Genomic DNA, 26,742 nt, shown 5'->3' on the forward strand with positions numbered 1-26,742 from the left:
CAAGCAGCGCGCGTAACACCGCGCTTCATTGGTGACCTCCGACGTTCTGGTCAGCCGTCACTGACCACCCGAACCCGCCACAGCCATGGCAACCAATGCGGTAGCGATAAAGCTCCCCGAGTTCTGGGAAGCTCAGGCGGAGATCTGGTTCCTGCAGGCCGAAGCCCAGTTCAGGCTTCGACGCATCACGGCGGACGAAACACGCTACTGCCACGTGGTCGCCTCCCTCGGGCCCGGCGCGGCCGCCCGCGTCGTGTCGGTCCTGAGGAACCCACCGGCCGACGACAGGTACGAGGCGATCAAGCGTCTCCTCCTCGCCACGTTCGGCCTCACGGTGGACGCACGGGCCGATCGCCGCTTGGACCTCCCCGAGCTCGGTGACACGCGACCGTCGGTCCGAATGGACCATATGCTGTCGCTCATGGGCGACGAAACCCCGAACGCTCTATTCCAGGTGTTATTTCGATGCCAGCTGCCGGCACGAGTACGCCTCGCGTTGGTCGTTTCCGCGACAACGGAACCCCGCGCGCTCGCGGCCGAGGCCAACAAGTTCTACGCGGCTTTGGACACGCGGGCGAGTTTTGGTGCGGCCGTAGCGGCTCCCGAGCCCGAAACTGCTGCGGGTGCCCACCCCTACTACGCAACGCACCGCGTAGCCGCTGAACCTCCTGCGGGTGCCCACCCCTGCTCCGAGGGGCGCCTCGTGGCGGCCGCCATGCCCCACCCACCACCACCGTGGAAACCGCGGCCTACGGCTTCGCCGCAAACCTGGTGCCATTTCCACGCTAGGTTCGGCCACGAGGCTCGGCAATGTCGCCCGCCGTGCTCATTCGGCAGGTCGGGAAACGCCCAGGCCAGCCCTCGGTAGTGGCACTGAGCGCCGGCCGATTAAACAGCCTCCTGTACATAACGGACACCTTATCCGGGCGCCGTTACCTGTGCGACACGGGAGCGCAGGTGAGTGTCATTCCCGCCGGTACGTCCGACAAGCAGTCCGTGGGCCGGGGCCCCACGCTGCTTGCTGCCAACGGTACGCCCATTCGCACGTACGGAAAACGCTGCCTTTCTCTGCGGTTCGGAGGGCAGGTTTTCCGATGGTCGTTCGTGACTGCCGACGTGCCTATGGCACTGCTCGGCGCGGACTTCCTCTGTGCCAATGGCCTGTTGGTCGACGTCAAGCACAGAAGGCTTGTCCAGGCTGAGACGTTCAGCTCGCTCGCTTGCGCGCTGCCCGCCTCGTTGAGCAGCTCACGGAGCGGCTCATCGAGCGGCTCGCCGAGCGGCTTGCTGAGCGGTTCGGTTCCGGCCAGGTTCATCTGCACGCTTCCGGCAGAGGACGAATTCACCGCCTCCTCGCCCGTTTCCCGGCCCTCACGAGGCCCACCTTCTCGGCGGGGACCGTCAAGCACGGGGTGGAACATCACATCCCCACCGCCGGGCCACCGGTCTACGCCCGCCGGACACCACTGCGGCCCCCGTACGACGGATCTTTCCACGTGCTGGAGACCGGGGTGAAACATTTCACCTTGGACATCGGCGGCACTCCTGACCGGGTCTCCATAGACCGCCTCAAGCCGGCCCACCTCGACGTGGACCACCCACTGCCGGTGGCTCGGCCCCCGCGTCGGGGCGGACCCCAGCACCGCCCGGCCCCGCCGGCTCGCCGCCACCCGAGCCTGCACCCATCCCGGGCGCCCAGCATCCCAGCTGGCATCCCTGCACCCCGGACGCCGCCAGTCGCCAGAGGGCGCTTCGGCCGGGTCATCCGTTTGCCCCGCAAACTGGCCCTCCATGTGCGCGGGAATTCTGGGGGGGCGCGTGTGGCGGACACGAAAGCTCATTGGCGTGAGGGCATCATTCCGCGCACCAAGTGGGCGGCGGCCACGCCCGAGGGGTAGGCGTGGCCGCGGGATATACACCGGGTGCGCAGCCCGGAACGCTCGCTCCAGTGTTACAGTGGAGCTCTTGAATAAACTCTTACAACTTACCGCGTTGTCCGCTTCCTCCTTGCTTACAAGCAGCGCGCGTAACACCGCGCGCTTCAGTATACCCACTACAAAACCTAGACTACACCACTGCTATTATGGTCTATATACCTTTATCATCCATGCACCCTGCCTGCAATTGATCACTGAATCAGGATTCAAACCCAGGCTCGACAGGCTCAGTTGGTTATGCAACACTTTGTTTCAGAAGCCTCAATTATACAGTTTCTCGTGTGGTTGGGAATCGATAAAAAAAGAGGGAAAACAAATATTTTAATAGCGGAAACTGCATCCATAGTTGCAACGCGGTTTGGGGTGTATTAACAAAAATATTAGCTTGGCTGTTACCGACAAAGCTTTTCTCAACTGTAAATGCTTTTTTTATTCTCGTGTACAATGAAAGAATCAAATTATAACTGTGAATCGTGTAGTAAGTGTTTAAAACCTGATGTGTAAGAAAACAAAAAAGGACGGAAACAGGAAGTGTGTAGGTCCCCACTCCACTCCCCAGTCCCCACGTGTGTAAACCGTTCCGGAGTTCAGCTATGGTGGGTCGGGGGAAGCTCTCTGATTTTTATTTTTTTACTATAAATACACGGCAGGAGGACAATAACGTTTTCATTTTGAAGATACGTTAATAATATATTTGTGATGTGAGTGGTGGTTGTCAGTGGGATGAATGCTGAGGCAAATCCGGGATTTGTAAGTTGTGGAGTACCTCAGGGATCTGTGCTTAGACCGCTCTTGTTTATAATTTATATTGTAGTGAACACAGTATTGTACTGCACCATACCGTACTGCACCGTACCGTACAGTACTGCACCGTACCGTACAGTACTGCACCGTACCGTACAGTACTGTACAGTACAGTACTGTACAGTACCGTACTGTACAGTACCGAGCCGTACAGTACCGAACCGTACTGTACAGTACCGAACCGTACTGTACAGTACCGAACCGTACTGTACAGTACCGAACCGTACTGTACAGTACCGAACCGTACTGTACAGTACCGAACCGTACTGTACAGTACCGAACCGTACTGTACAGTACCGAACCGTACTGTGCGGTACCGAACCGTACTGTACAGTACCGAACCGTACTGTACAGTACCGAACCGTACTGTACAGTACCGAACCGTACTGTGCAGTTCCAAAATTCCCTTTGAATTGAAGTAGACAGCAAATGGAGTGGTGGGAGTTTAATTTTAATATTGATCATGATGGCTGATGGAGACTGGAGTTTTACTTTACAGAGGAAGCGTTTATGATGTGATATGTTGGAAATGTTTAAAATGATAAAAGGTGTCTGTAAAAGAGTTTGCGAATGAATAGGCGCCCGCGGAACTACGTAACTTCCGGTTAGTGCACCCTTCGCGACAACAGTCACGTGATTGGATACGTTGAAAACAAACCACAAAAGAGCACGTGTTACACCTTACTTCCGGTAGTCTTGCCTTCACCTATAGGAGAAGAGTTAAGGCGATGGTAGCAAGGCTGTATTCCACAGTCAGTGTATGCAATGGTCTTCCTGGGAAGGTGGCAGCAGCAGGGATAGTAGATTTGGTTTAAAATGGAATAGCAATGAGAATAGAGTCAATCCTTAACTAGCTGCTTCCTCTCTCACATCTTCATCCCCTTATTAAATGTACATAAGAACACTCCCTGTATGTTGTGATTCTTCATGACCTGCACCTCTTCATCCCTGTCCCCAATCTCCTGCTGTTCACCTTCTCCCTTCCCTTTAAGTGCATGTATGGTTGTATTGGCGTTTTGTTTATGGCACAGGCATGATGGCCCTATTGGCTACCTTGTGGATATGGCGCATGTATGATGGCCCTGTTGGCTTCCTTGTGGATATGGCGCATGTATGATGACCCTATTGGGTTCCTTGTGGATATGGCGCATGTATGATGACCCTATTGGGTTCCTTGTGGATATGGCACATGTATGATGGCCCTATTGGCTTCCTTGTGGATATGGCGCATGTATGATGGCCCTGTTGGCTTCCTTGTGGATATGGCGCATGTATGATGACCCTATTGGGTTCCTTGTGGATATGGCGCATGTATGATGGCCCTGTTGGCTTCCTTGTGGATATGGCGCATGTATGATGGCCCTGTTGGCTTCCTTGTGGATATGGCGCATGTATGATGACCCTATTGGGTTCCTTGTGGATATGGCACATGTATGATGGCCCATGTATGATGGCCCTATTGGCTTCCTTGTGGATATGGCGCATGTATGATGGCCCTATTGGCTTCCTTGTGGATATGGCACATGTAGGATGGCCCCATTGGCTTCCTTATGGATATGGCACGTGTATGATGACCCTATTGGCTTCCTTGTGGATATGGCACATGTACACAACAACAGGCATTTTAAGGCCATTTTCCCTGCAAGAGCGGGGGTTAGCCTTGCGGTCCAAGACAATCTTCTCCATCTTGCCCTATTTTCTGCATCTCTCCTTGTTAACCCCCTTGCCCGCATTTCTTCTTCGACCATTTTTAGCCAAGTCTTTCTCGGTCTTCCCCGTCTTCTACTTCCTTCTACATTCATTTCCATCACTCTTCTCAACCAGTCACTTTCATCCTTCCTCAACACATGACCAAACCATCTCAACCTGTTTCTCTTCACAGCATCAATCACAGGCTCTATTCCCATCATCTTTCGCAATTCATCATTTGTCTTCCTCTCTCTCAACGACACTCTGCACATCCGTCAAACCATTCGCGTTAACACCCTTTCCAGCATTCGTTGCTGCTCCACATTCATTACCCATGTCTCGCTCCCATAAATCATAACACTTCTCACACATGCAGCATACACCTTTCCCTTCAGATTCAACGACACACCCCTCGTCAGCACTCCACTCAGTTCCCGAAACTACTTCCATGCACATCTCACTCTAGCAACCGTTGCCGAGTCTGATCCACCTTCTCCATTCAGCATGTCTCTGAGGTAGCAAAATGTTTTCACACCTTCCAGCTTCACGCCGTCTCCAAGATCCAACTCAACATTTCCTCCATCTGCAGCTCCCTCTGTGCACACCTTACATTTGAATGTAGCTACCACACTGGGTAATGACCCTCTCAGACCACGACATTTTTGATGAACCCACTCAGCGCACATTGTACATTGAATGGAATTCACTCCGACACCCTTCCTGCACACAGCACACGGCCACTTCCCAGTTCTTTCCACCTCACCTCATGCTTTACCACTTGCCATCACCTTCGTTTTTCTGATATTCACCTTCAGACCTTTTGTCTCCATACATTCCTTCCACTTGTGCATCTTCTCCTTCAGTCCATCCATACTTTCTGCAATCAACACCAGATCATCTGCATACAACAACTCCCACGGTGAACCCTCCTTTACGTTCCGAGCCAGCACCTCCATCACAGCTACAAATAGTACTGGACTTAGTACGGACCCCTGATGCACTCCCACCTTCACCTCAAACTCACCACTGTTCCCGTCCTTCGTCCTTACAGCTGTGCGCGCTCTTTTGTACATTGCCATCACGACTCTGATCAACCATTCCTCCACTCCTAACTTCCTCAATGCCCATGTCACTACTTCACGTGGAACCCTATCGAATGCTTTCTCCAGATCAACAAACCCAAGAAACAACTTCTTCCTCTTCTCCATGTACTTCTCCTGCAACTGCCTCACAATAAAAAGCGTGTCTGTCGTTCGTCTTCCTGGCATAAATCCAAACTGCATTTCATCAATCTTCACTTTCTTCCTTATCTTCCTCTCCAACACCCTTTCCAATACCTTCATTCCATGCTCCAATAACTTTCTCGCTCGATACGAGCCACAGTCCAGAGGGTCACCTTTACCCTTGTATAGAGGGACGAGGGTACTCAGTTCCCAATCCACTGGAATGCGGCCTTCTTTCACCACCAGATTGCAGATCTCTATCATTCTCTTCACACCCCAACTTCCTGCTGCCTTCAACATATCTCCCACAACTCCCGTCGGCCCTACCATTTTTCTCCTCTTCATTGCTTTTATCGCTTCTTCAACTTCCTTCTCGGTTATCTTCTCTGCCATCTTCTCTGCCGGTCCTAAAACTGGGTTACTCTCTATGTTGCCATCCCATTCATTCTCTGCATTCAACAGTATTTCCATATATCTTTTCCATCTTCCTTTAATTCCATCTGTGTCCACAACGATTTGTCCCACTTCATCCTTCAAGCAACTCACCCCCATCACATCACACCTCTCTTTCGCTATCTGCTTTGCAATCCCGAATACCGCTCTCTGACCCTCTTCCGAATCCAAGCGTTCTCCGAAAATTTTCCTGCATGCCTCCTGCGCCTTTGCTACCTCTTTCTTTGCAGCCTTCCTGGCTGCCTGATAATTTTCCTGCTCTGCCTTTTCTGCCCCCATGCCCTTCGCCTTCTGCCACTCCTTGAACTTCTTCCTCTTCTCGTCAATCCTCTTTCCAACTTCATCATCCCACCGCCATGTTTCCGAGTGCCTCGGTGGTGCTTTTGTCCATCCACATACCTCAGCAACGGCTCCCAACAGACTATCTTTCATTGACATCCAACCACTTTCAAGCTCAACCACATCATCCTCTACCATACTCAGCCTTTCTTTGAATGCCTCCCTCACTGTCACCGCTTTCAACCTCCACACCTTCATTCTCGGTTCTTCACCCGCCGAGCTCTCCTCGCACCTTTCACCCTTATGTCGCAGACAACCAAGTGGTGCTGTGAAACAGCCTGCTCCCCCGGGATCACCTTTGTGTCCCGGAGGTGCCCCCTGTCTCGCCTGCGCACCAGCAGGTAGTCGACGGTTGTCGTTGACCCACCTGACGTGTATGTAACAAGCTTATTATCCTCTTTCTGGAGCTCAGTATTACAAATCAACAAATCAGCTCCATCAGCAAACTCCAAAATCCTTTCACCTTCTCCATTTCCCACACCATATCCGTAACCCCCATGAACTCCCTCAAAACCGTCCATACTCCTTCCCACATGTCCATTTAGGTCTCCTCCTACCACAACAACTTCCTCATCTTTCACGTTTTCCATTAGCTTCACTATTGCACACCAGAACTTGTCCTTCTCTTCATCGCTCCGACCGACCTGCGGAGCATATCCCGAGATGACGTTCACCAATAACTTTCCAATCATCATTTTCACCATCAACCTTTCACTCACTCTCGTCACACTCACCACACTGTCTACAAACTCCTCAGAAAACAGGACACCAACACCATTCACGCCTTCTGGGCACCTTTGCCACACAAACTTGGATTTCTGTCCCTGCCTACCCTTCACCATTCTCGCACCACTTCCATTCCATCTCGTCTCCTGCACACAACATATGTCCACTCCTCTTCTGACCAATACTTCCACCACTTCTCCTGATCTCCTTGTCATTGTCCCGACATTCCCTGTCCCAAACCTCAGAAACCGATCTCCAGGTCGGGCATCAGACGTTTCGTCGTCGTTAATGGAGTGATTTCCACCCTTGACATGGCACATGTATGATGGCCCTATTGGCTTCCTTGTGGATATGGCACATGTATGATGGCCCTATTGACTTTCTTGTGGATATGGCACATGTATTATGGCCCTATTGGCTTCTTTGTGGATATGGCGCATGTACGATGACCCGATTGGCTTCCTTGTGGATATGGCACATGTATGCTGGCCCTCTTGGCTTTCTTGTGGATATGGCACAGGCATGATGGCCCTATTGGCTTCCTTGTGGATATGGCGCATGTATGATGGCCCTATTGGCTTCCTTGTGGACATGGCACATGTATGATGGCCCCATTGGCTTCCTTGTGGATATGGCACATGTATGATGACCCTGTTGGTTTCCTTGTGGATATGGCACATGTATGATAGCCCTGTTGGCTTCCTTGTAGATATGGCACATGTATGATGGCCCTATTGGCTTCCTTGTGGATATGGCACATGTATGATGGCCCCATTGGCTTCCTTGTGGATATGGCACATGTACGATGGCCCCATTGGCTTCCTTGTGGATATGGCACATGTATGATGACCCTGTTGGCTTCCTTGTGGATATGGCACATGTATGATGACCCTATTGGCTTCCTTGTGGATATGGCACATGTATGATGACCCTATTGGTTTCCTTGTGGATATGGCACATGCATGATGACCCAATTGGCTTCCTTGTGGATATGGCACATGTATGATGGCCCTATTGGCTTCCTTGTGGATATGGCACATGTATGATGACCCAATTGGCTTCCTTGTGGATATGGCACATGTATGATGACCCTATTGGCTTCCTTGTGGATATGGCACATGTATGATGACCACATTGGCTTCCTTGTGGATATGGCACATGTATGATGACCCTCTTGGCTTCCTTGTGGATATGGCACAGTCATGATGACCCTCTTGGCTTCCTTTTGGATATGGCACAGGCATGATGGCCCGATTGGCTTCCTTGTGGATATGGCACATGTATGGTGGCCATTTTGGCTTCCTTGTGGATATGGCACATGCATGATGGCCCGATTGGCTTCTTTGTGGATATGGCGTATGCATGATGACCCTATTGGCTTCCTTGTGGATATGGCACATGTATGATGGCCATTTTGGCTTCCTTGTGGATATGGTGTATGCATGACCCTATTGGCTTCCTTGTGGATATGGCACATGTATGATGACCCGATTGGCTTCCTTGTGGATATGGCACATGTATGATGGCCCAATTGGCTTCCTTGTGGATATGGCACATGTATGATGACCCTGTTGGCTTCCTTGTGCATATGGCACATGTACGATGGCCCGATTGGCTTCCTTGTGGATATGGCGCATGTATGATGACCCTATTTGGTTCCTTGTGGATGGAGCACATGTTTGATGGCCCGATTGGCTTCCTTGTGGATATGGTGTATGTATGATGAACCTCTTGGCTTCCTTGTGGATATGGCACATGTATGATGGCCCCATTGGCTTCCTTGTGGATATGGCACAAGTGTGATGACCCCATTGGTTTCCTTGTGGATATGGCACAGGAATGATGGCCCGATTGGCTTCCTTGTGGATATGGCACAAGTATGATGACCCAATTGGCTTCCTTGTGGATATGGCACATGTATGATGACCCTCTTGGCTTCCTTGTGGATATGGCACAGGCATGATGACCCTCTTGGCTTCCTTGTGGATACGGCACAGGCATGATGGACCGATTGGCTTCCTTGTGGATATGGCGTATGTATGATGACCCTGTTGGCTTCCTTGTGGATATGGCACATGTATGATGGCCCGATTGGCTTCCTTGTGGATATGGTGCATGTATGATGAACCTATTGGCTTCCTTGTGGATATGGCACATGTATGATGGCCCCATTGGCTTCCTTGTGGATATGGCACATGGATGATGACCCCATTGGCTTCCTTGTGGACATGGCACAGGCATGATGGCCGCATTGGCTTCCTTGTGGATATGACACATGTATGATGACCCTATTGGCTTCCTTGTGGATATGGCACATGTATGATGACCCTGTTGGCTTCCTTGTGGATATGGCACATGTATGTTGGCCCGATTGGCTTCCTTGTGGATATGGCGCATGTATGATGACCCTATTTGCTTCCTTGTGGATGTAGCACATGTTTGATGGCCCGATTGGCTTTCTTGTGGATATGGCACATGTATGATGGCCCTATTGGCTTCCTTGTGAATATGGCACAAGTGTGATGACCCTACTGGGTTCCTTGTGGATATGGCACATGTTTGATGGCCCGATTGGCTTTTTTGTGGATATGGCACATGTATGATGGCCCGATTGGCTTCCTTGTGGATGTCGCACATGTATGATGGCCCTATTGGCTTTCATGTGGAAATGGCACATGTATGATGGCCCTATTGGCTTCGTTGTGGATATGGCACATGTACGATGGCCCGATTGGCTTCCTTGTGGATATGGCACATGTATGATGACCCTGTTGGCTTCCTTGTGGGTATGGCACATGTATGATGGCCCGATTGGCTTCCTTGTGGATGTAGCACGTGTATGATGGCCCTATTGGCTTTCTTGTGGAAATGGCACATGTATGATGACCCAATTAGCTTCCTTGTGGATATGGCACATGTATGATGACCCTATTGGCTTCCTTGTGGATATGGCACATGTATGATGACCCTGTTGGCTTCCTTGTGGGTATGGCACATGTATGATGGCCCGATTGGCTTCCTTGTGGATGTCGCACATGTATGATGGCCCTATTGGCTTTCATGTGGAAATGGCACATGTATGATGGCCCTATTGGCTTCGTTGTGGATATGGCACATGTACGATGGCCCGATTGGCTTCCTTGTGGATATGGCACATGTATGATGACCCTGTTGGCTTCCTTGTGGGTATGGCACATGTATGATGGCCCGATTGGCTTCCTTGTGGATGTAGCACGTGTATGATGGCCCTATTGGCTTTCTTGTGGAAATGGCACATGTATGATGACCCAATTAGCTTCCTTGTGGATATGGCACATGTATGATGACCCTATTGGCTTCCTTGTGGATATGGCACATGTATGATGACCCTGTTGGCTTCCTTGTGGGTATGGCACATGTATGATGGCCCGATTGGCTTCCTTGTGGATGTAGCACATGTATGATGGCCCTATTGGCTTTCTTGTGGAAATGGCACATGTATGATGACCCAATTAGCTTCCTTGTGGATATGGCACATGTATGATGACCCTATTGGCTTCCTTGTGGATATGGCACATGTATGATGACCCCATTGGCTTCCTTGTGGATATGGCACATGTATGATGACCCTCTTGGCTTACTTTTGGATATGGCACAGGCATGCTGGCCCGATTGGCTTCCTTGTGGATATGGCACATGTATGATGACCCTGTTGGCTTCCTTGTGGATGTGGCACATGTATGATGGCCCTATTGGCTTCCTTGTGGATATGGCACAAGTGTGATGACCCTGTTGGCTTCCTTGTGGATGTGGCACATGTATGATGACCCTGTTGGCTTCCTTGTGGATGTGGCACATGTATGATGACCCTATTGGCTTCCTTGTGGATATGGCACATGTACGATGGCCCGATTGGCTTTTTTGTGGATATGGCACATGTATGATGGCCCTATTGGCTTCCTTGTGGATATGGCACAAGTGTGATGAGATGACTATTGGTTTCCTTGTGGATATGGCACAGGATTGATGGCCCGATTGGCTTCCTTGTGGATATGGCACATGTACGATGGCCCGATTGGCTTCCTTGTGGATATGGCACATGTATGATGGCCTGATTGGCTTCCTTGTGGATATGGCACATGTATGATGACCCTGTTGGCTTCCTTGTGGGTATGGCACCTGTATGATGGCCCGATTGGCTTCCTTGTGGATGTAGCACATGTATGATGGCCCTATTGGCTTTCTTGTGGAAATGGCACATGTATGATGGCCCTATTGGCTTCGTTGTGGATATGGCACAAGTGTGATGACCCTATTGGTTTCCTTGTGGATATGGCACAGGCATGATGACCCAATTGGCTTCCTTGTGGATATGGCACAAGTGTGATGACCCTATTGGCTTCCTTGTGGATATGGCACATGTATGATGACCCAATTAGCTTCCTTGTGGATATGGCACATGTATGATGACCCTATTGGCTTCCTTGTGGATATGGCACATGTATGATGACCCCATTGGCTTCCTTGTGGATATGGCACATGTATGATGACCCTCTTGGCTTCCTTTTGGATATGGCACAGGCATGATGGCCCGATTGGCTTCCTTGTGGATATGGCACATGTATGATGACCCCATTGGCTTCCTTGTGGATATGGCACATGTATGATGACCCTATTGGCTTCCTTGTGGATATGGCACATGTATGATGGCCATTTTGGCTTCCTTGTGGATATGGTGTATGCATGATGACCCGATTGGCTTCCTTGTGGATATGGCACATGTATGATGGCCCGATTGGCGTCCTTGTGGATATGGCGTATGCATGATGACCCATTGACCCTATTGGCTGGCTTGTGGATATGGCACAAGTATGATGGCCCGATTGACTTCCTTGTGGATATGGCACATGTATGATGACCCGATTGGCTTCCTTGTGGATATGGCACATGTATGATGGCCCGATTGGCTTCCTTGTGGACATGGCACATGTATGATGACCCTGTTGGCTTCCTTGTGCATATGGCACATGTACGATTGCCCGATTGGCTTCCTTGTGGATATGGCGCATGTATGATGACCCTATTTGCTTCCTTGTGGATGGAGCACATGTTTGATGGCCCTATTGGCTTCCTTGTGGATATGGCACAAGTTTGATGACCCTATTGGTTTCCTTGTGGATATGGCACATGTATGATGACCCGATTGGCTTCCTTGTGGATATGGCACATGTATGATGGCCCGATTGGCTTCCTTGTGGATATGGCACATGTATGATGACCCTGTTGGCTTCCTTGTGCATATGGCACATGTACGATGGCCCGATTGGCTTCCTTGTGGATATGGCACAAGTATGATGACCCAATTGGCTTCCTTGTGGATATGGCACAAGTGTGATGACCCCATTGGTTTCCTTGTGGATATGGCACAGGAATGATGGCCCAATTGGCTTCCTTGTGGATATGGCACAAGTGTGATGACCCCATTGGCTTCCTTGTGGATATGGCACAAGTATGATGACCCAATTGGCTTCCTTGTGGATATGGCGTATGTATGATGACCCTGTTGGCTTCCTTGTGGATATGGCACATGTATGATGGCCCTATTGGCTTCCTTGTGGATATGGCACATGTATGATGGCCCGATTGGTTTCCTTGTGGATATGGTGCATGTATGATGAACCTATTGGCTTCCTTGTGGATATGGCACATGTATGATGGCCCCATTGGCTCCCTTGTGGACATGGCACAGGCATGATGGCCGCATTGGCTTCCTTGTGGATATGACACATGTATGATGACCCTATTGGCTTCCTTGTGGATATGGCACATGTATGATGACCCTGTTGGCTTCCTTGTGGATATGGCACATGTACGTTGGCCCGATTGGCTTCCTTGTGGATATGGCGCATGTATGATGACCCTGTTTGCTTCCTTGTGGATGTAGCACATGTTTGATGGCCCGATTGGCTTTCTTGTGGATATGGCACATGTATGATGGCCCTATTGGCTTCCTTGTGGATATGGCACAAGTGTGATGACCCTACTGGCTTCCTTGTGGATATGGCACATGTATGATGACCCTGTTGGCTTCCTTGTGGGTATGGCACATGTATGATGGCCCGATTGGCTTCCTTGTGGAAATGGCACATGTATGATGGCCCTATTGGCTTCGTTGTGGATATGGCACATGTATGATGGCCCTATTGGCTTCCTTGTGGATATGGCACAAGTGTGATGAGATGACTATTGGTTTCCTTGTGGATATGGCACAGGATTGATGGCCCGATTGGCTTCCTTGTGGATATGGCACATGTATGATGACCCTGTTGGCTTCCTTGTGGATGTGGCACATGTATGATGACCCTGTTGGCTTCCTTGTGGATATGGCACAAGTGTGATGGCCCTACTGGCTTCCTTGTGGATATGGCACATGTATGATGACCCTGTTGGCTTCCTTGTGGGTATGGCACATGTATGATGGCCCGATTGGCTTCCTTGTGGAAATGGCACATGTATGATGGCCCTATTCGCTTCGTTGTGGATATGGCACATGTATGATGGCCCTATTGGCTTCCTTGTGGATATGGCACAAGTGTGATGAGATGACTATTGGTTTCCTTGTGGATATGGCACAGGATTGATGGCCCGATTGGCTTCCTTGTGGATATGGCACATGTATGATGACCCTGTTGGCTTCCTTGTGGATGTGGCACATGTATGATGACCCTATTGGCTTCCTTGTGGATAGGGCACATGTATGATGACCCTATTGGCTTCCTTGTGGATATGGCACATCTACGATGGCCCGATTGGCTTTTTTGTGGATATGGCACATGTATGATGGCCCTATTGGCTTCCTTGTGGATATGGCACAAGTGTGATGAGATGACTATTGGTTTCCTTGTGGATATGGCACAGGATTGATGGCCCGATTGGCTTCCTTGTGGATATGGCACATGTATGATGACCCTGTTGGCTTCCTTGTGGATATGGCACATGTATGATGACCCAATTGGCTTCCTTGTGGATATGGCACATGTATGATGACCCTATTGGCTTCCTTGTGGATATGGCACATGTATGATGACCCCATTGGCTTCCTTGTGGATATGGCACATGTATGATGACCCTCTTGGCTTCCTTTTGGATATGGCACAGGCATGATGGCCCGATTGGCTTCCTTGTGGATATGGCACATGTATGATGACCCTGTTGGCTTCCTTGTGGATGTGGCACATGTATGATGACCCTATTGGCTTCCTTGTGGATAGGGCACATGTATGATGACCCTATTGGCTTCCTTGTGGATATGGCACATCTACGATGGCCCGATTGGCTTTTTTGTGGATATGGCACATGTATGATGGCCCTATTGGCTTCCTTGTGGATATGGCACAAGTGTGATGAGATGACTATTGGTTTCCTTGTGGATATGGCACAGGATTGATGGCCCGATTGGCTTCCTTTTGGATATGGCACATGTATGATGACCCTGTTGGCTTCCTTGTGGATGTGGCACATGTATGATGACCCTGTTGGCTTCCTTGTGGATGTGGCACATGTATGATGACCCTATTGGCTTCCTTGTGGATATGGCACATGTACGATGGCCCGATTGGCTTCCTTGTGGATATGGCACATGTATGATGGCCTGATTGGCTTCCTTGTGGATATGGCACATGTATGATGACCCTGTTGGCTTCCTTGTGGGTATGGCACATGTATGATGGCCCGATTGGCTTCCTTGTGGATGTAGCACATGTATGATGGCCCTATTGGCTTTCTTGTGGAAATGGCACATGTATGATGGCCCTATTGGCTTCGTTGTGGATATGGCACACGTGTGATGACCCTATTGGTTTCCTTGTGGATATGGCACAGGCATGATGACCCAATTGGCTTCCTTGTGGATATGGCACAAGTGTGATGACCCTATTGGCTTCCTTGTGGATATGGCACATGTATGATGACCCAATTGGCTTCCTTGTGGATATGGCACATGTATGATGACCATATTGGCTTCCTTGTGGATATGGCACATGTATGATGACCCCATTGGCTTCCTTGTGGATATGGCACATGTATGATGACCCTCTTGGCTTCCTTTTGGATATGGCACAGGCATGATGGCCCGATTGGCTTCCTTGTGGATATGGCACATGTATGGTGGCCATTTTGGCTTCCTTGTGGATATGGCACATGTATGATGGCCCAATTGGCTTCTTTGTGGATATGTCGTATGCATGATGACCCTATTGGCTTCCTTGTGGATATGGCACATGTATGATGGCCATTTTGGCTTCCTTGTGGATATGGTGTATGCATGATGACCCGATTGCCTTCCTTGTGGATATGGCACATGTATGATGGCCCGATTGGCGTCCTTGTGGATATGGCGTATGCATGATGACCCATTGACCCTATTGGCTGGCTTGTGGATATGGCACAAGTATGATGGCCCGATTGACTTCCTTGTGGATATGGCACATGTATGATGACCCGATTGGCTTCCTTGTGGATATGGCACATGTATGATGGCCCGATTGGCTTCATTGTGGACATGGCACATGTATGATGATGCTATTGGCTTCCTTGTGGATATGGCACATGTATGATGACCCTGTTGGCTTCCTTGTGCATATGGCACATGTACGATGGCCTGATTGGCTTCCTTGTGGATATGGCGCATGTACAATGGCCTGATTGGCTTCCTTGTGGATATGGCGCATGTATGATGACCCTATTTGCTTCCTTGTGGATGGAGCACATGTTTGATGACCCCATTGGTTTCCTTGTGGATATGGCACAGGAATGATGGCCCGATTGGCTTCCTTGTGGATATGGCACAAGTATGATGACCCAATTGGCTTCCTTGTGGATATGGTGCATGTATGATGAACCTATTGGCTTCCTTGTGGATATGGCACATGGATGATGACCCCATTGTCTTCCTTGTGGACATGGCACAGGCATGATGGCTGCATTGGCTTCCTTGTGGATATGACACATGTATGATGACCCTATTGGCTTCCTTGTGGATATGGCACATGTATGATGACCCTGTTGGCTTCCTTGTGGATATGGCACATGTACGATGGCCCGGTTGGCTTCCTTGTGGATATGGCGCATGTATGATGACCCTATTTGCTTCCTTGTGGATGTAGCACATGTTTGATGGCCCGATTGGCTTTCTTGTGGATATGGCACATGTATGATGGCCCGATTGGCTTTCTTGTGGATATGGCACATGTATGATGGCCCTATTGGCTTCCTTGTGGATATGGCACAAGTGTAATGACCCTACTGGCTTCCTTGTGGATATGGCGCATGTATGATGACCCTATTTGCTTCCTTGTGGATGTAGCACATGTTTGATGGCCCGATTGGCTTCCTTGTGGATGTAGCACATGTTTGATGGCCCGATTGGCTTTCTTGTGGATATGGCACATGTATGATGACCCTATTGGCTTCCTTGTGGATATGGCACATGTATGGTGGCCATTTTGGCTTCCTTGTGGATATGGCACATGTATGATGGCCCGATTGGCTTCTTTGTGGATATGTCATATGCATGATGACCCTATTGGCTTCCTTGTGGATATGGCACATGTATGATGGCCCGATTGGCTTCTTTGTGGATATGGCACATGTATGATGACCCTATTGGCTTCCTTGTGGATATGGCGCATGTATGATGACCCTATTGGCTTCCTTGTGGATATGGCACATGTATGATGGCCCGATTGGCTTCTTTGTGGATATGGCACATGTATGATGACCCTATTGGCTTCCTTGTGGATATGGCACATGTATGATGGCCCGATTGGCTTCCTTGTGGATATGGCGCATGTATGATGACCCTATTGGCTTCCTTGTGGATATGGCACATGTATGATGGCCCCATTGGCCTCCTCCTGTGTCAAGCTCTTTCTTGGTAAGACTGCATCTTGTAATTTTCACTGTTGCATCCGCTGTGACTTGTTAGCAATAAAGTGTAATTTAATTACCCCCACCAAGGAAGGTGGACGGAGGTTATGTTTTCACCCTGTCTGTCTATCTGTGAGCAGGATATCTCAAAAGGGTTATGGACAGATTCAGACAAAACTTGGTGGACAGGTTGTGTGTGTGACGAGGACGAATCGATTCAATTTTGATCTGGATTCTTGAATTTCTTAAGCGACTCTTCACTATTGAGAGATAGGACCAAAAATGATTACATAGCACAGCGTCTCAAAAAGTTATCGACTGATTATGACTAAACTTAGTGGATGAGTTGTACAAGCCGATTATTATATTTTCGTTCAGGTCCGAATCCAGATCCGGCCTATCAGTGGGATACAAAACATAAACTGTTCAGCCTGGTGGATGTATGCGCTCTCCCGAGTGATGTTCGACTTCCTCTTTGTTTTTGGTGTTAAGGCGGCAAAAGGCGGCAAAAAGGGTTGGCGTCAGGAAGGGCATCCGGCCGTAAAACATTGCTTCAAAAAGGAGACCAAAAAAACAACAACCACGGTTCCCGAAAAAGGCCAACCCCCGCTTGCGGGGAAAAATGGTCTCTAAAGGTGTTTTTTTAAATTTATTTATTTATTTATTTATTTAAGAATCATACTGTCTAATTATACAATGTTTTTTCTTTGCCAGGGAAAAGGCAAGAAGAGAAAGAAGAAGACTGTTGCCGCAACAAAGAAGCTGATTAGCTTAAGGGATACACGCCTGTGAGGGATACAGCTTGTTTTTTACCTTTCTCAGAACATCATACGCACCTGTGTTATCTTTGTTGTACCTCTCGAGTAAACGACCTGTTTCTGGTGTCAAACCGCAGGAAAGAAAGCGATCGAAATGCTGCCAAGAAGAAAAAGAAGGAAGACCCAAACGCCGTTAAGATTGTTGACGTGTAAGTCTCCTTCATTCGATGAAGAAACTTGTTGGGAAAGTGCACCTTGTTCAGACTCTCATTCAAGCAAGTTTTGTTTACCGACAAAGATCATTTGCAACATTTTGGTCATCGAGCAACCAACAAGGAAAATGCAGACCGTTTGTTTGGGGTCCGCATATACTTGGGTGAGGGATGGGGTTTAGCTTGAATAAGTGGGGATGGCGTTGGTGAGGACAACACGTCCACTGTATGCCGTGAGACTCGGCTCCTTCCTCTGCCACACTCCGTCCTCTTCTCTGCCACACTCTGCCTCTATCCCCGCCACACTTTGCCCCCTTCCCTGCCACACTCTGCCCCTATCCCCACCACACTTTGCCCCCTTCTCTGCCACACTCTTCCCCCTTCCCCGCCGCACGCTGCCCCTGTCCCCAGCACACTCTTCCCCCCCCCCATCCCTTTCACACTCTGCCCTGGTCCCCACCACACTCTGCCCCCCCATACCCGCCACACTCTGCCCCCGTCCCCACCACACTCTGCCCCCGTCCCCGCCACACTCTGCCCCTGTCCCCGCCACACTCTGCCCCCGTCCCCGCCACACTCTGCCCCCGTCCCCGCCACACTCTGCCCCCATTGCCGTTGCACTCTGCCCCCATTGCCGTCACACTCTGCCCCCGTCCCTGCCACACTCTGCCCCCATCCCCGCCACACTCTGCCCCCATCCCCGCCACACTCTGCCCCCATCCCGCCACACTCTGCCCCCATCCCCGCCACACTCTGCCCCCATCCCCGCCACACTCTGCCCCCATCCCCGCCACACTCTGCCCCCATCCCCGCCACACTCTGCCCAAATCCCCGCCACACTCTGCCCCCATACCCGCCACACTCTGCCCCAATCCCCGCCACACTCTTCCCCCTATACCCGCCACACCATACCCGCCACACTCTGCCCCCCCATACCCGCCACACTCTGCCCCCCCCATACCCGCCACACTCTGCCCCCATCCCCGCCACACTCTGCCCCCCATCCCCGCCACACTCTGCCCCCATCCCCGCCACACTCTGCCCCCATCCCCGCCACACTCTGCCCCCATCCCCGCCACACTCTGCCCCCATCCCCGCCACACTCTGCCCCCATCCCCGCCACACTCTGCCCCAATCCCCGCCACACTCTTCCCCCATCCCCGCCACACTCTGCCCCCATCCCCGCCACACTCTGCCCCCATCCCCGCCACACTCTGCCCCAATCCCCGCCACACTCTGCCCCCATCCCCGCCACACTCTGCCCCCATACCCGCCACACTCTGCCCCCCATACCCGCCACACTCTGCCCCCCCCATACCCACCACACTCTGCCCCCCCATAGCCACCACACTCTGCCCCCCATAGCCACCACACTCTGCCCCCCATAGCCACCACACTCTGCCCCCCATACCCGCCACACTCTGCCCCCATACCCGCCACACTCTGCCCCCATACCCACCACACTCTGCCCCCATACCCGCCGCACGCTGCCCCCGCCACACTCTCCCCTCCCAACCCTGTCGCACTCTGCCCCGGTCCCCGCCACACTCTGCCCCCGTTGCCGTCGCACTCTGCCCCCGTCCCCGCCACACTGTGCCCCCATCCACAGCCTCTTTCTCTGCATTAGAGGGGGTATATTAGGGCAGTAACACACAGTGTATGGTTCCTCTTGAAGATCACTTACCAATTGAAACATTGCACCTGACCTTTGGTGGTAGATAAAATGCCTTGTTGGTTTTACATGTTCCACGTTGCTTCGTTTTCACATGTCACCTTTTCTAATCATCCAACACCAATGAATGTTCTTGATGTGATTCCAGGAGATGAAGCTAATTCTCCTTTCTTTTTTCAGTCCCCAGTACCCATCTTGCTTGTTCTTCCAATACAACACTCAGCTGGGTCCACCGTACTATGTGCTGGTCGATACAAACTTCATTAACTTCTCCATCAAATCCAAGCTGGACGTGATGCAGTCCATGATGGATTGCCTGTATGCCAAATGTGAGTCCCCTTTTATTACTTTGTTGCGAACAGGCATTTAAATCTGGGTCATGTTGCCAAACCTCATCTCAAGTTACTATTCACCCCTGAAAATGCTATCCACAGGGCACCCGCTCTCTCGATTTCCCCATTTTGGTGCCAGTGCCAGTTTAAGATGCCCATTCTCAAAGAAAGGGACGATTGCAACAGAAATGAAAGGAAATTATATACATGAATTTGGGTCTGAAGTTAAACGAACGATGCAGTAAATTTTGCTTAAACAGAGATTCAACATTATGATGACATTTTGTGCAAATTTGACAACAATGTGACTCAAATAACTTGTGACCGAGGGTCAAGATTAAACGATTGGCCCTTGTAATGTTTGCATGATTTTTATTTTATTTGTCTTGAGTAATATTAACTGTTAGGATATAGCTTAGAGGTACAGTGGCCTGCAAAAGTATTCACCCCTCACTTCTCTTCCAAAGTTTTCACATTTTGATAGCACCTGGGCTTATGTCTTGATGCTTTCAAATCAAAGTTAATATATAGTCTTCACAAACTAATTGAGTACCAGCTTGCTGGGATGAATGATCCCGGTGTGTACCCCGGTTTAGAATAGGTACACCGTATCCCTGCGCATAGTAAGAGCGCGACCAAGGGTTGGCGTCAGGAAGGGCATCCGGCCATAAAAACATTGCCTCAAACAGGGAACCATGATTGTCATGGGGCCCGCAAGGCTAACCCCCACTCTAGCGGGGAGAATGGCCTTAAAACGATCATTCATATTCATTCATTCACAAACTACTCCAAAGTGATAAAGCTAAAAAATTCAGAGAAAATGTGGATAAATTAAATGATTCTCAGTTGCATAAGTATTCAAACCCTTTGCCTAATTAAACCTAAATTGTTACAGGAGCAAATGATTTGTTTCACCTGTATGGAACCAGTGGTTTAACTTAAAATTAAGCTCCCCCACTTATCTAAGGAGTTTTAAGGTGCAATTCACTTGGTCAACAAACAAGGCAAACATGAAGACCAAGGAGCTTTCCAAAGAAGTCAGACATAAAGTGGTAGAGAAGCACCGTTCAGGAGAGGGTTATAAGAGGATTTCAAAGTCGCTCATTATCACTTTGAGTATGATGAAATCCAACATTAAGAAGTGGAAGACGTATAATATCACCCAGACTCTACCCAGATCAGGTCGCCTATCCAAACTCAGCAGCCACGCAAGCAGGAAACTTGTTCGGGATGTCACTGTAAATCCAACAACGACTTTGAAAGATCTGAAGCGCTCTATGTGTGAGATAGGGGTCAGTGTTCATCAATCAACAATATGTCGTTCCCTTCACAACGCTGGCCTCTATGGACAGGTGGCAAGAAAGAAACCATTACAAAAAAAGATGCATCTAAAAGCTTGTATGGAGTTTGTGGAAAAGCATCATAATGATACTGCAGGTATGTGGAGAAATGTTTTGTCATCAACCAAGACAAAAATTGAACTTTTTGGTCTGAATTCAAAGTGTTACTTCTGGTGCAAGCCTAACACTCACGGCACATCACTCAGTCAACACCATCCCTACTGTCAAGCATGGTGGTGGCAGCATCATGTTATGGGGCTGATTTTCATCAGCAAGGACTGGCAAGCTTGTTAGGATGGAAGGGATAATGGATGGTGCAAAGTACAGGAGAATCCTTGTTTAAAAAAAAAAAAAAAAATCTCCGGCACCACGAGCTATCGCCAGCACCATGAACAAATTAAATATTCCTGATTCCTTCAGTTGAATATTAGACTTTGCTAACCTGGTTAGTTAAAGACTTAGGCATAGGTGTAGTTTGACTTCTCTATTTGGGGGGGGCAAGAGCTTAATATTAATAATGGGTAGCTAGGTCTGACTTCCAAAATTATCGTTTGTTAGTGTAGTTACAGTGTACGTGAAATCAAGAATACAGTTTACGTTCATTATTGTTACTCACGTTTAAATACGGGATGTTTTTATCTTAATTGTGAACTACTGAAAAAATTAAGGTGGGGGCATTGCCCCTCCTGCCCCCCCCCCCCCCCTGGTACCCCTACAAGGTGGGAATAGTTGTGGCCATTAAAGACCCATTGTGCCTTGAGTAATATAAGGAAGGAAGGCTTTGTGTTGAATGCATTCTTCCTCATTATCTTTCCTGCCTTCACCTCCAGGCATTCCTTGCATTACGGATTGTGTTATGGCTGAGTTGGAGAAGTTGGGACTTAAGTATCGAGTGGCCCTGCGGTGAGTGCAACTCTAATGTGCCATTGCAAGTGGAGGGACATGTTTTCAAGATTAGCGGCTAAATGTTATCGTAACACCCAATGGCAGTTCCTTATTGGATTGTGAAATAGCGCGCATGTTGATTTATTTGTCTGTCTGGAATTAGCCCAGCCCATTCCGTAAAAGGATGGGAGAGCTTAAGATAGGAGAGTGAGCATGCTTCTACCTTTAATATAGATAATTTGTTCTCAGTTGCAATGTAACCTATAAACTTATTGTTAAATCCTCTGGCTTGTTATTTTGCTCTGTTGTTAAAAAGAATAACATTGGTGTTTGATTGCATCCACAAAGCTAAAAATTGCTGTAAGAGAAGAGTTTGTTACGGAAGAGAAAACATGCCATTCTTATCTCGCTGGCCGACAAGTCGTCCTCTATATATTGCATACACATCTAGAACGGCATTCGATGGAGCGCATACTTATGTCGGGATGAACTGATCCACTGATGGGCCGGATCTACATTCGGACTTGAACCAATATGTATTGTCCTTGTTTTTGTCACCTACCCAACTCGCCCACCAAGTTTTGTCATAATCCATCGACAACTTTTTGAAATACTGTGTTGTATACTGTTTTTGGCCCAATCTCTCAAATGTAAAGAATCACTTTTTAAATTCTCGTATCTGGATTCTAATCTTCACCAAAATCAAATCGATTCATCCTTGTAACACACCCAACCTGTCCACCAAGTTTTGGTCGAATCCGCCCACGACATTTTGAGATATCCTGCTCACAGACAGACAGACAAACAAACAAAGAAGAAGACGTCATGCAGAGCACGATACTTGCAAAATCCACCCCTCCCCCCAATAAAAGTTTTCATGGATACATCAAATTGTCCATTTAATTAAGATTCAAATTGACGATATAAAGCAAAGCTTGGGTCAATCGGATTAAAATTGATGATTTTTCAGATGAAAATTGATGATATTCGAAGTTTGAACTTGAGTTGACCATTGGGCTTTTGACCTTAAGTTGATATTTGCCCTTAAATAGTTGGTTTCCAAATCAGCGATACACTATGTAATTACTGTTTAATTTTCAAGTTAATAGGATGAAAATTGATTATTTTAGAAATTTGACCTCCAGATGACCTTTGACCTCAATCATTATGCTTCTCAATTGCAACCTCCACAACTTTGAAGTTTCATGATGATCGGTTTAGAATTTGACCTGTAGGTGAGTGACAGACAGAATAACAAACTCAACCGACCAATATACTTGCAAAAATCTTCGATTTTGCAAGTAACAAACAAACAGGAGTAAAAACATAACTTCTGTCCACCTTCGGTTGCGGAGGTAATGAACAAATATAAAGCAGCACAAGTAAATGTAAAAACATTCCAGATGTGACTCCTGTTAGAAATAGGTACTGCCACCACAAATCCTGACCCGAAAATTGTAGTTTGCTTGCATGGATGTCCTCTCTCCCAACACCTTCCGCGTTCTCTCAAGATTGCCCATTTATATGTTTTCATTTTGCTCCTGCACAGCTGGTATTTTGCAGCATTAGCTCCAGAAGCCATTTTTGTAGTTAGAGGCTTTGGCCAACTTGTCTAAGAGACTGGAGGAATGTGCGCCAGAACTGGCATTATTTTTTACCTTCGCCATAGAAGGCGCATTCATGCAATTGCAGACTACGTTTTGTGACTGACTCTTTCTAGCAGCCAAAGTCACATTTGCTTGCATAATTTGGACATAGTTACGGTCTGGGAAAAATTGTGGCCCTCATGATCTTTCAATTTTACACATTCAAGTTGCATTTATTATTGGTGTCTTTCTGGATATAAAAAGTAAACTGGAGGTAGTTAACATATCGGTATATTTGTTTAATTGTAAATGCTTAGCTTGATGGTTACCCCCAATATATTGTTGCGGTTCTCCGCCGCCCTTCTTCCCCTTACCAAGGGGGGATTAATCCCCTTGTTCTTTCTGGGCTGGACGGAACTGAGACTTGAAATGTCCCTTCCGGGCAAACGCAAAGTAGGGTTTCGGGACCAACTCTCGCTCGTACCTAATTCCCTGCGCCGCCACGGAAGCGAGGAAGCAAGCCTCGCACGAGCCACGTGTGGTTTGGGTACGCCGGGCGGATTGAGTACCACGTGGTCCGTGCAGTTTCGTAATGGAACCCGATTCGAGCGGTTCTATTCGTACCACGCTTAGCCAATGAGGAAACCACAGGAACGATCGAATGGAAAAAAGAAAGAACACAGGTTTAATTATTCCCACACATATGTACAATGATCGGGGACGCAGAGACACAGGGCAGCACTTAATCAGTCTTATCTTATCCCCCCGGACTCAGGCCCGTCACACTCACACAGGGAATTGCAGATGGGTTGATGTTCAGCCAAACGCGTCGACGTGGTCGTCCAGGAACGGCCCCGTCCAGCTCTCCACGGTCCCAGCACGTCCCGCGAAGATGGCAGCAGGCGATGCAAGGAACCTCGTAGCGTGTCTCCCGAACAAACGCAGCCGATGAGGTGGAACGGCAAACGCGGGACTCTCAGCGCGGCTGGCGATTACACAGCCGTTCTCACTCGTGCGACTTAATGCACTGTATATGGATCGGCCTCCAACTCAACCGAGCATCACTTATAATAGCACATATTCCGGTTCATGCGCGTCTCTCTTCACCCGCGTATCTCTCACAGTTCTCTGATGCTTACAGCTCCTCTTCAACGATCCTCCGGGTTGGTCAGTGCACGCGAGTTATTCCTGGGCAGCAATTCTCTCTCTCATCAGCGAGTCTTGAAGTTCTCAAGTCCTCCCGCGCTAGTCCCTCTCTCGCGAGTCCTCTCAGGGGGGCTTTGCGCGATGGGTTATATAGCTCCGCCCCCAAACCTTCTGGAACCCTCTCGAACCTTCTTACCACGCCCTGTGACGCAGCGCTGCCGCCACCACCTCAGCCCTGATTGGCGGCTCGTGCTTACCGTCAGCTCTTCTGCCGCCCCTCCTTTGGCTCCGCCCCGACCCTCCTAGCCTGCCTCGTGTTAATTCGCCCAAAATGAACCAAAGTCAGTGCAAAGGGGCATGAGGCTAGGGAAGCTGGAAAGTCGGTAGAAGTAGGGCCTATTCTCCTGACTCTACTCAGCGCAGAACTAACAATGGAAAAGGACTAAGCTCACAAATACTAAGAAATAACTACACTATAGCGAGGCTACATGTTGCTTGTGTGAATAAATATGAGGGGGAAATTTTAACCTTTATTAAACTCACTGTACAAACTCAAAACCGCAACAATATATAATGGAGGGAAAGTATTTTGTATGTTTCATCTACTCCTCCGAAAGGATTTGACTAAGGAAGCTGAAACTTTTAGGGATTACTCAGGACAGCCTGAAGGTGTTTTCTGAAGTTTCGATTTATTAGCGCTGAGGAAGCGCCTCTAGCGAATGACTTCCAGCCAGTGTAACGCGAATTCCTGTCACAGGAATTCTGAGATCATATAAGTGTGACGTGGCAGTTCCTGATTGGTTCGTGTTGGGGAACCCCTTCTCGCTGCCGACGTGACGTAAATTCGCGCACGCGCACTGGTGAAGCGCGAGATTCGGCCCAAGGTTCTTATTATTATTATTATTATTATTATTTTTGTATACAAGATCGAGGCTCGAACCATGATCGAGGCTCGAAATTCCATGCCCGAACCTCAGCGCAATCCAAGAGGATTCACTTGTTCCATCAAGTTTTGGACAAAAAATGTTTTCGCCGCTCTTGGCATTTTCTTCCTTTGAGGAGAGACAGTGGTGCATTTGGAATTATCTGAGTGATACAATTATGATGTATTATATATGCACATAAGCAGTACGCATGTTTTTGATTCTTCTACATATTAACCTGGGTTTTTTATTTTATTTGAGGAAGCGGTCTGTTGTTCATATATCGCCCAAATAAAGGGAAGTGTCAGAAGAACATGATGCCCTTTTGGAACAAGATTGCCCATTGGGCAGGTACTTTGATTATGTATGACAGAGCTATAGCATATGTATGTATGTATGTGATGGAAATAGCATCCTCTGGTGATGGTGTGCAAAAAATTGTGGGTTTTTCATTTTTATTATTATTATTTCTGTGTACAAGATCGAGGCTCGTGGAAGAGCTACATTAATCACATAAAAACAAACTGACACATAAAACATATGATAAAGGGAGTGGGAGACAAGATGGGGAGAGAGAGGGAAGCACAAAAGTACAACAGTAGAGAACAGGGACATCGGGAGATCTGTGGGAGGGATAGGGCTTGGGGAGAGGGGCATGTGGGGGGGGGGGGGGGAAAGGGTGGGAGAGTTTCAAAAAAACAAACCACATGGACACTGCTCGGACTTGCAGGAAAGAAGTCGGTATTTCAAAAGAGTGGATCTGGGGTGAATTAGCGGGGGTAGAAAAGATCAAGGTTTTGGACGGGAGAAG

The 26,742-nt window shown here is 48.8% G+C and overlaps 1 protein-coding gene across 1 annotated transcript in view; it reads left to right on the forward strand.

Moving 5' to 3' along the window:
* Positions 1 to 2,447: 2,447 nt before the first annotated feature.
* Positions 2,448 to 26,742, forward strand: part of FCF1 (FCF1 rRNA-processing protein) — a 32,349-nt gene continuing 8,054 nt past the window's right edge. The window contains exons 1-5 of the mRNA XM_068133455.2: positions 2,448 to 2,533; positions 17,792 to 17,865; positions 17,973 to 18,044; positions 19,900 to 20,048; positions 22,222 to 22,294. Of these exons, the coding sequence (XP_067989556.2) occupies positions 2,531 to 2,533; positions 17,792 to 17,865; positions 17,973 to 18,044; positions 19,900 to 20,048; positions 22,222 to 22,294 (371 nt within the window). The 5' untranslated portion in view covers positions 2,448 to 2,530. The remainder of the gene's footprint in view (positions 2,534 to 17,791; positions 17,866 to 17,972; positions 18,045 to 19,899; positions 20,049 to 22,221; positions 22,295 to 26,742) is intronic.

The sequence above is a fragment of the Myxine glutinosa genome, chromosome 1 (genome assembly GCF_964187855.1).
Source record: "Myxine glutinosa chromosome 1, kmMyxGlut1.1, whole genome shotgun sequence".
NCBI classification, from domain to species: domain Eukaryota; kingdom Metazoa; phylum Chordata; class Myxini; order Myxiniformes; family Myxinidae; genus Myxine; species Myxine glutinosa.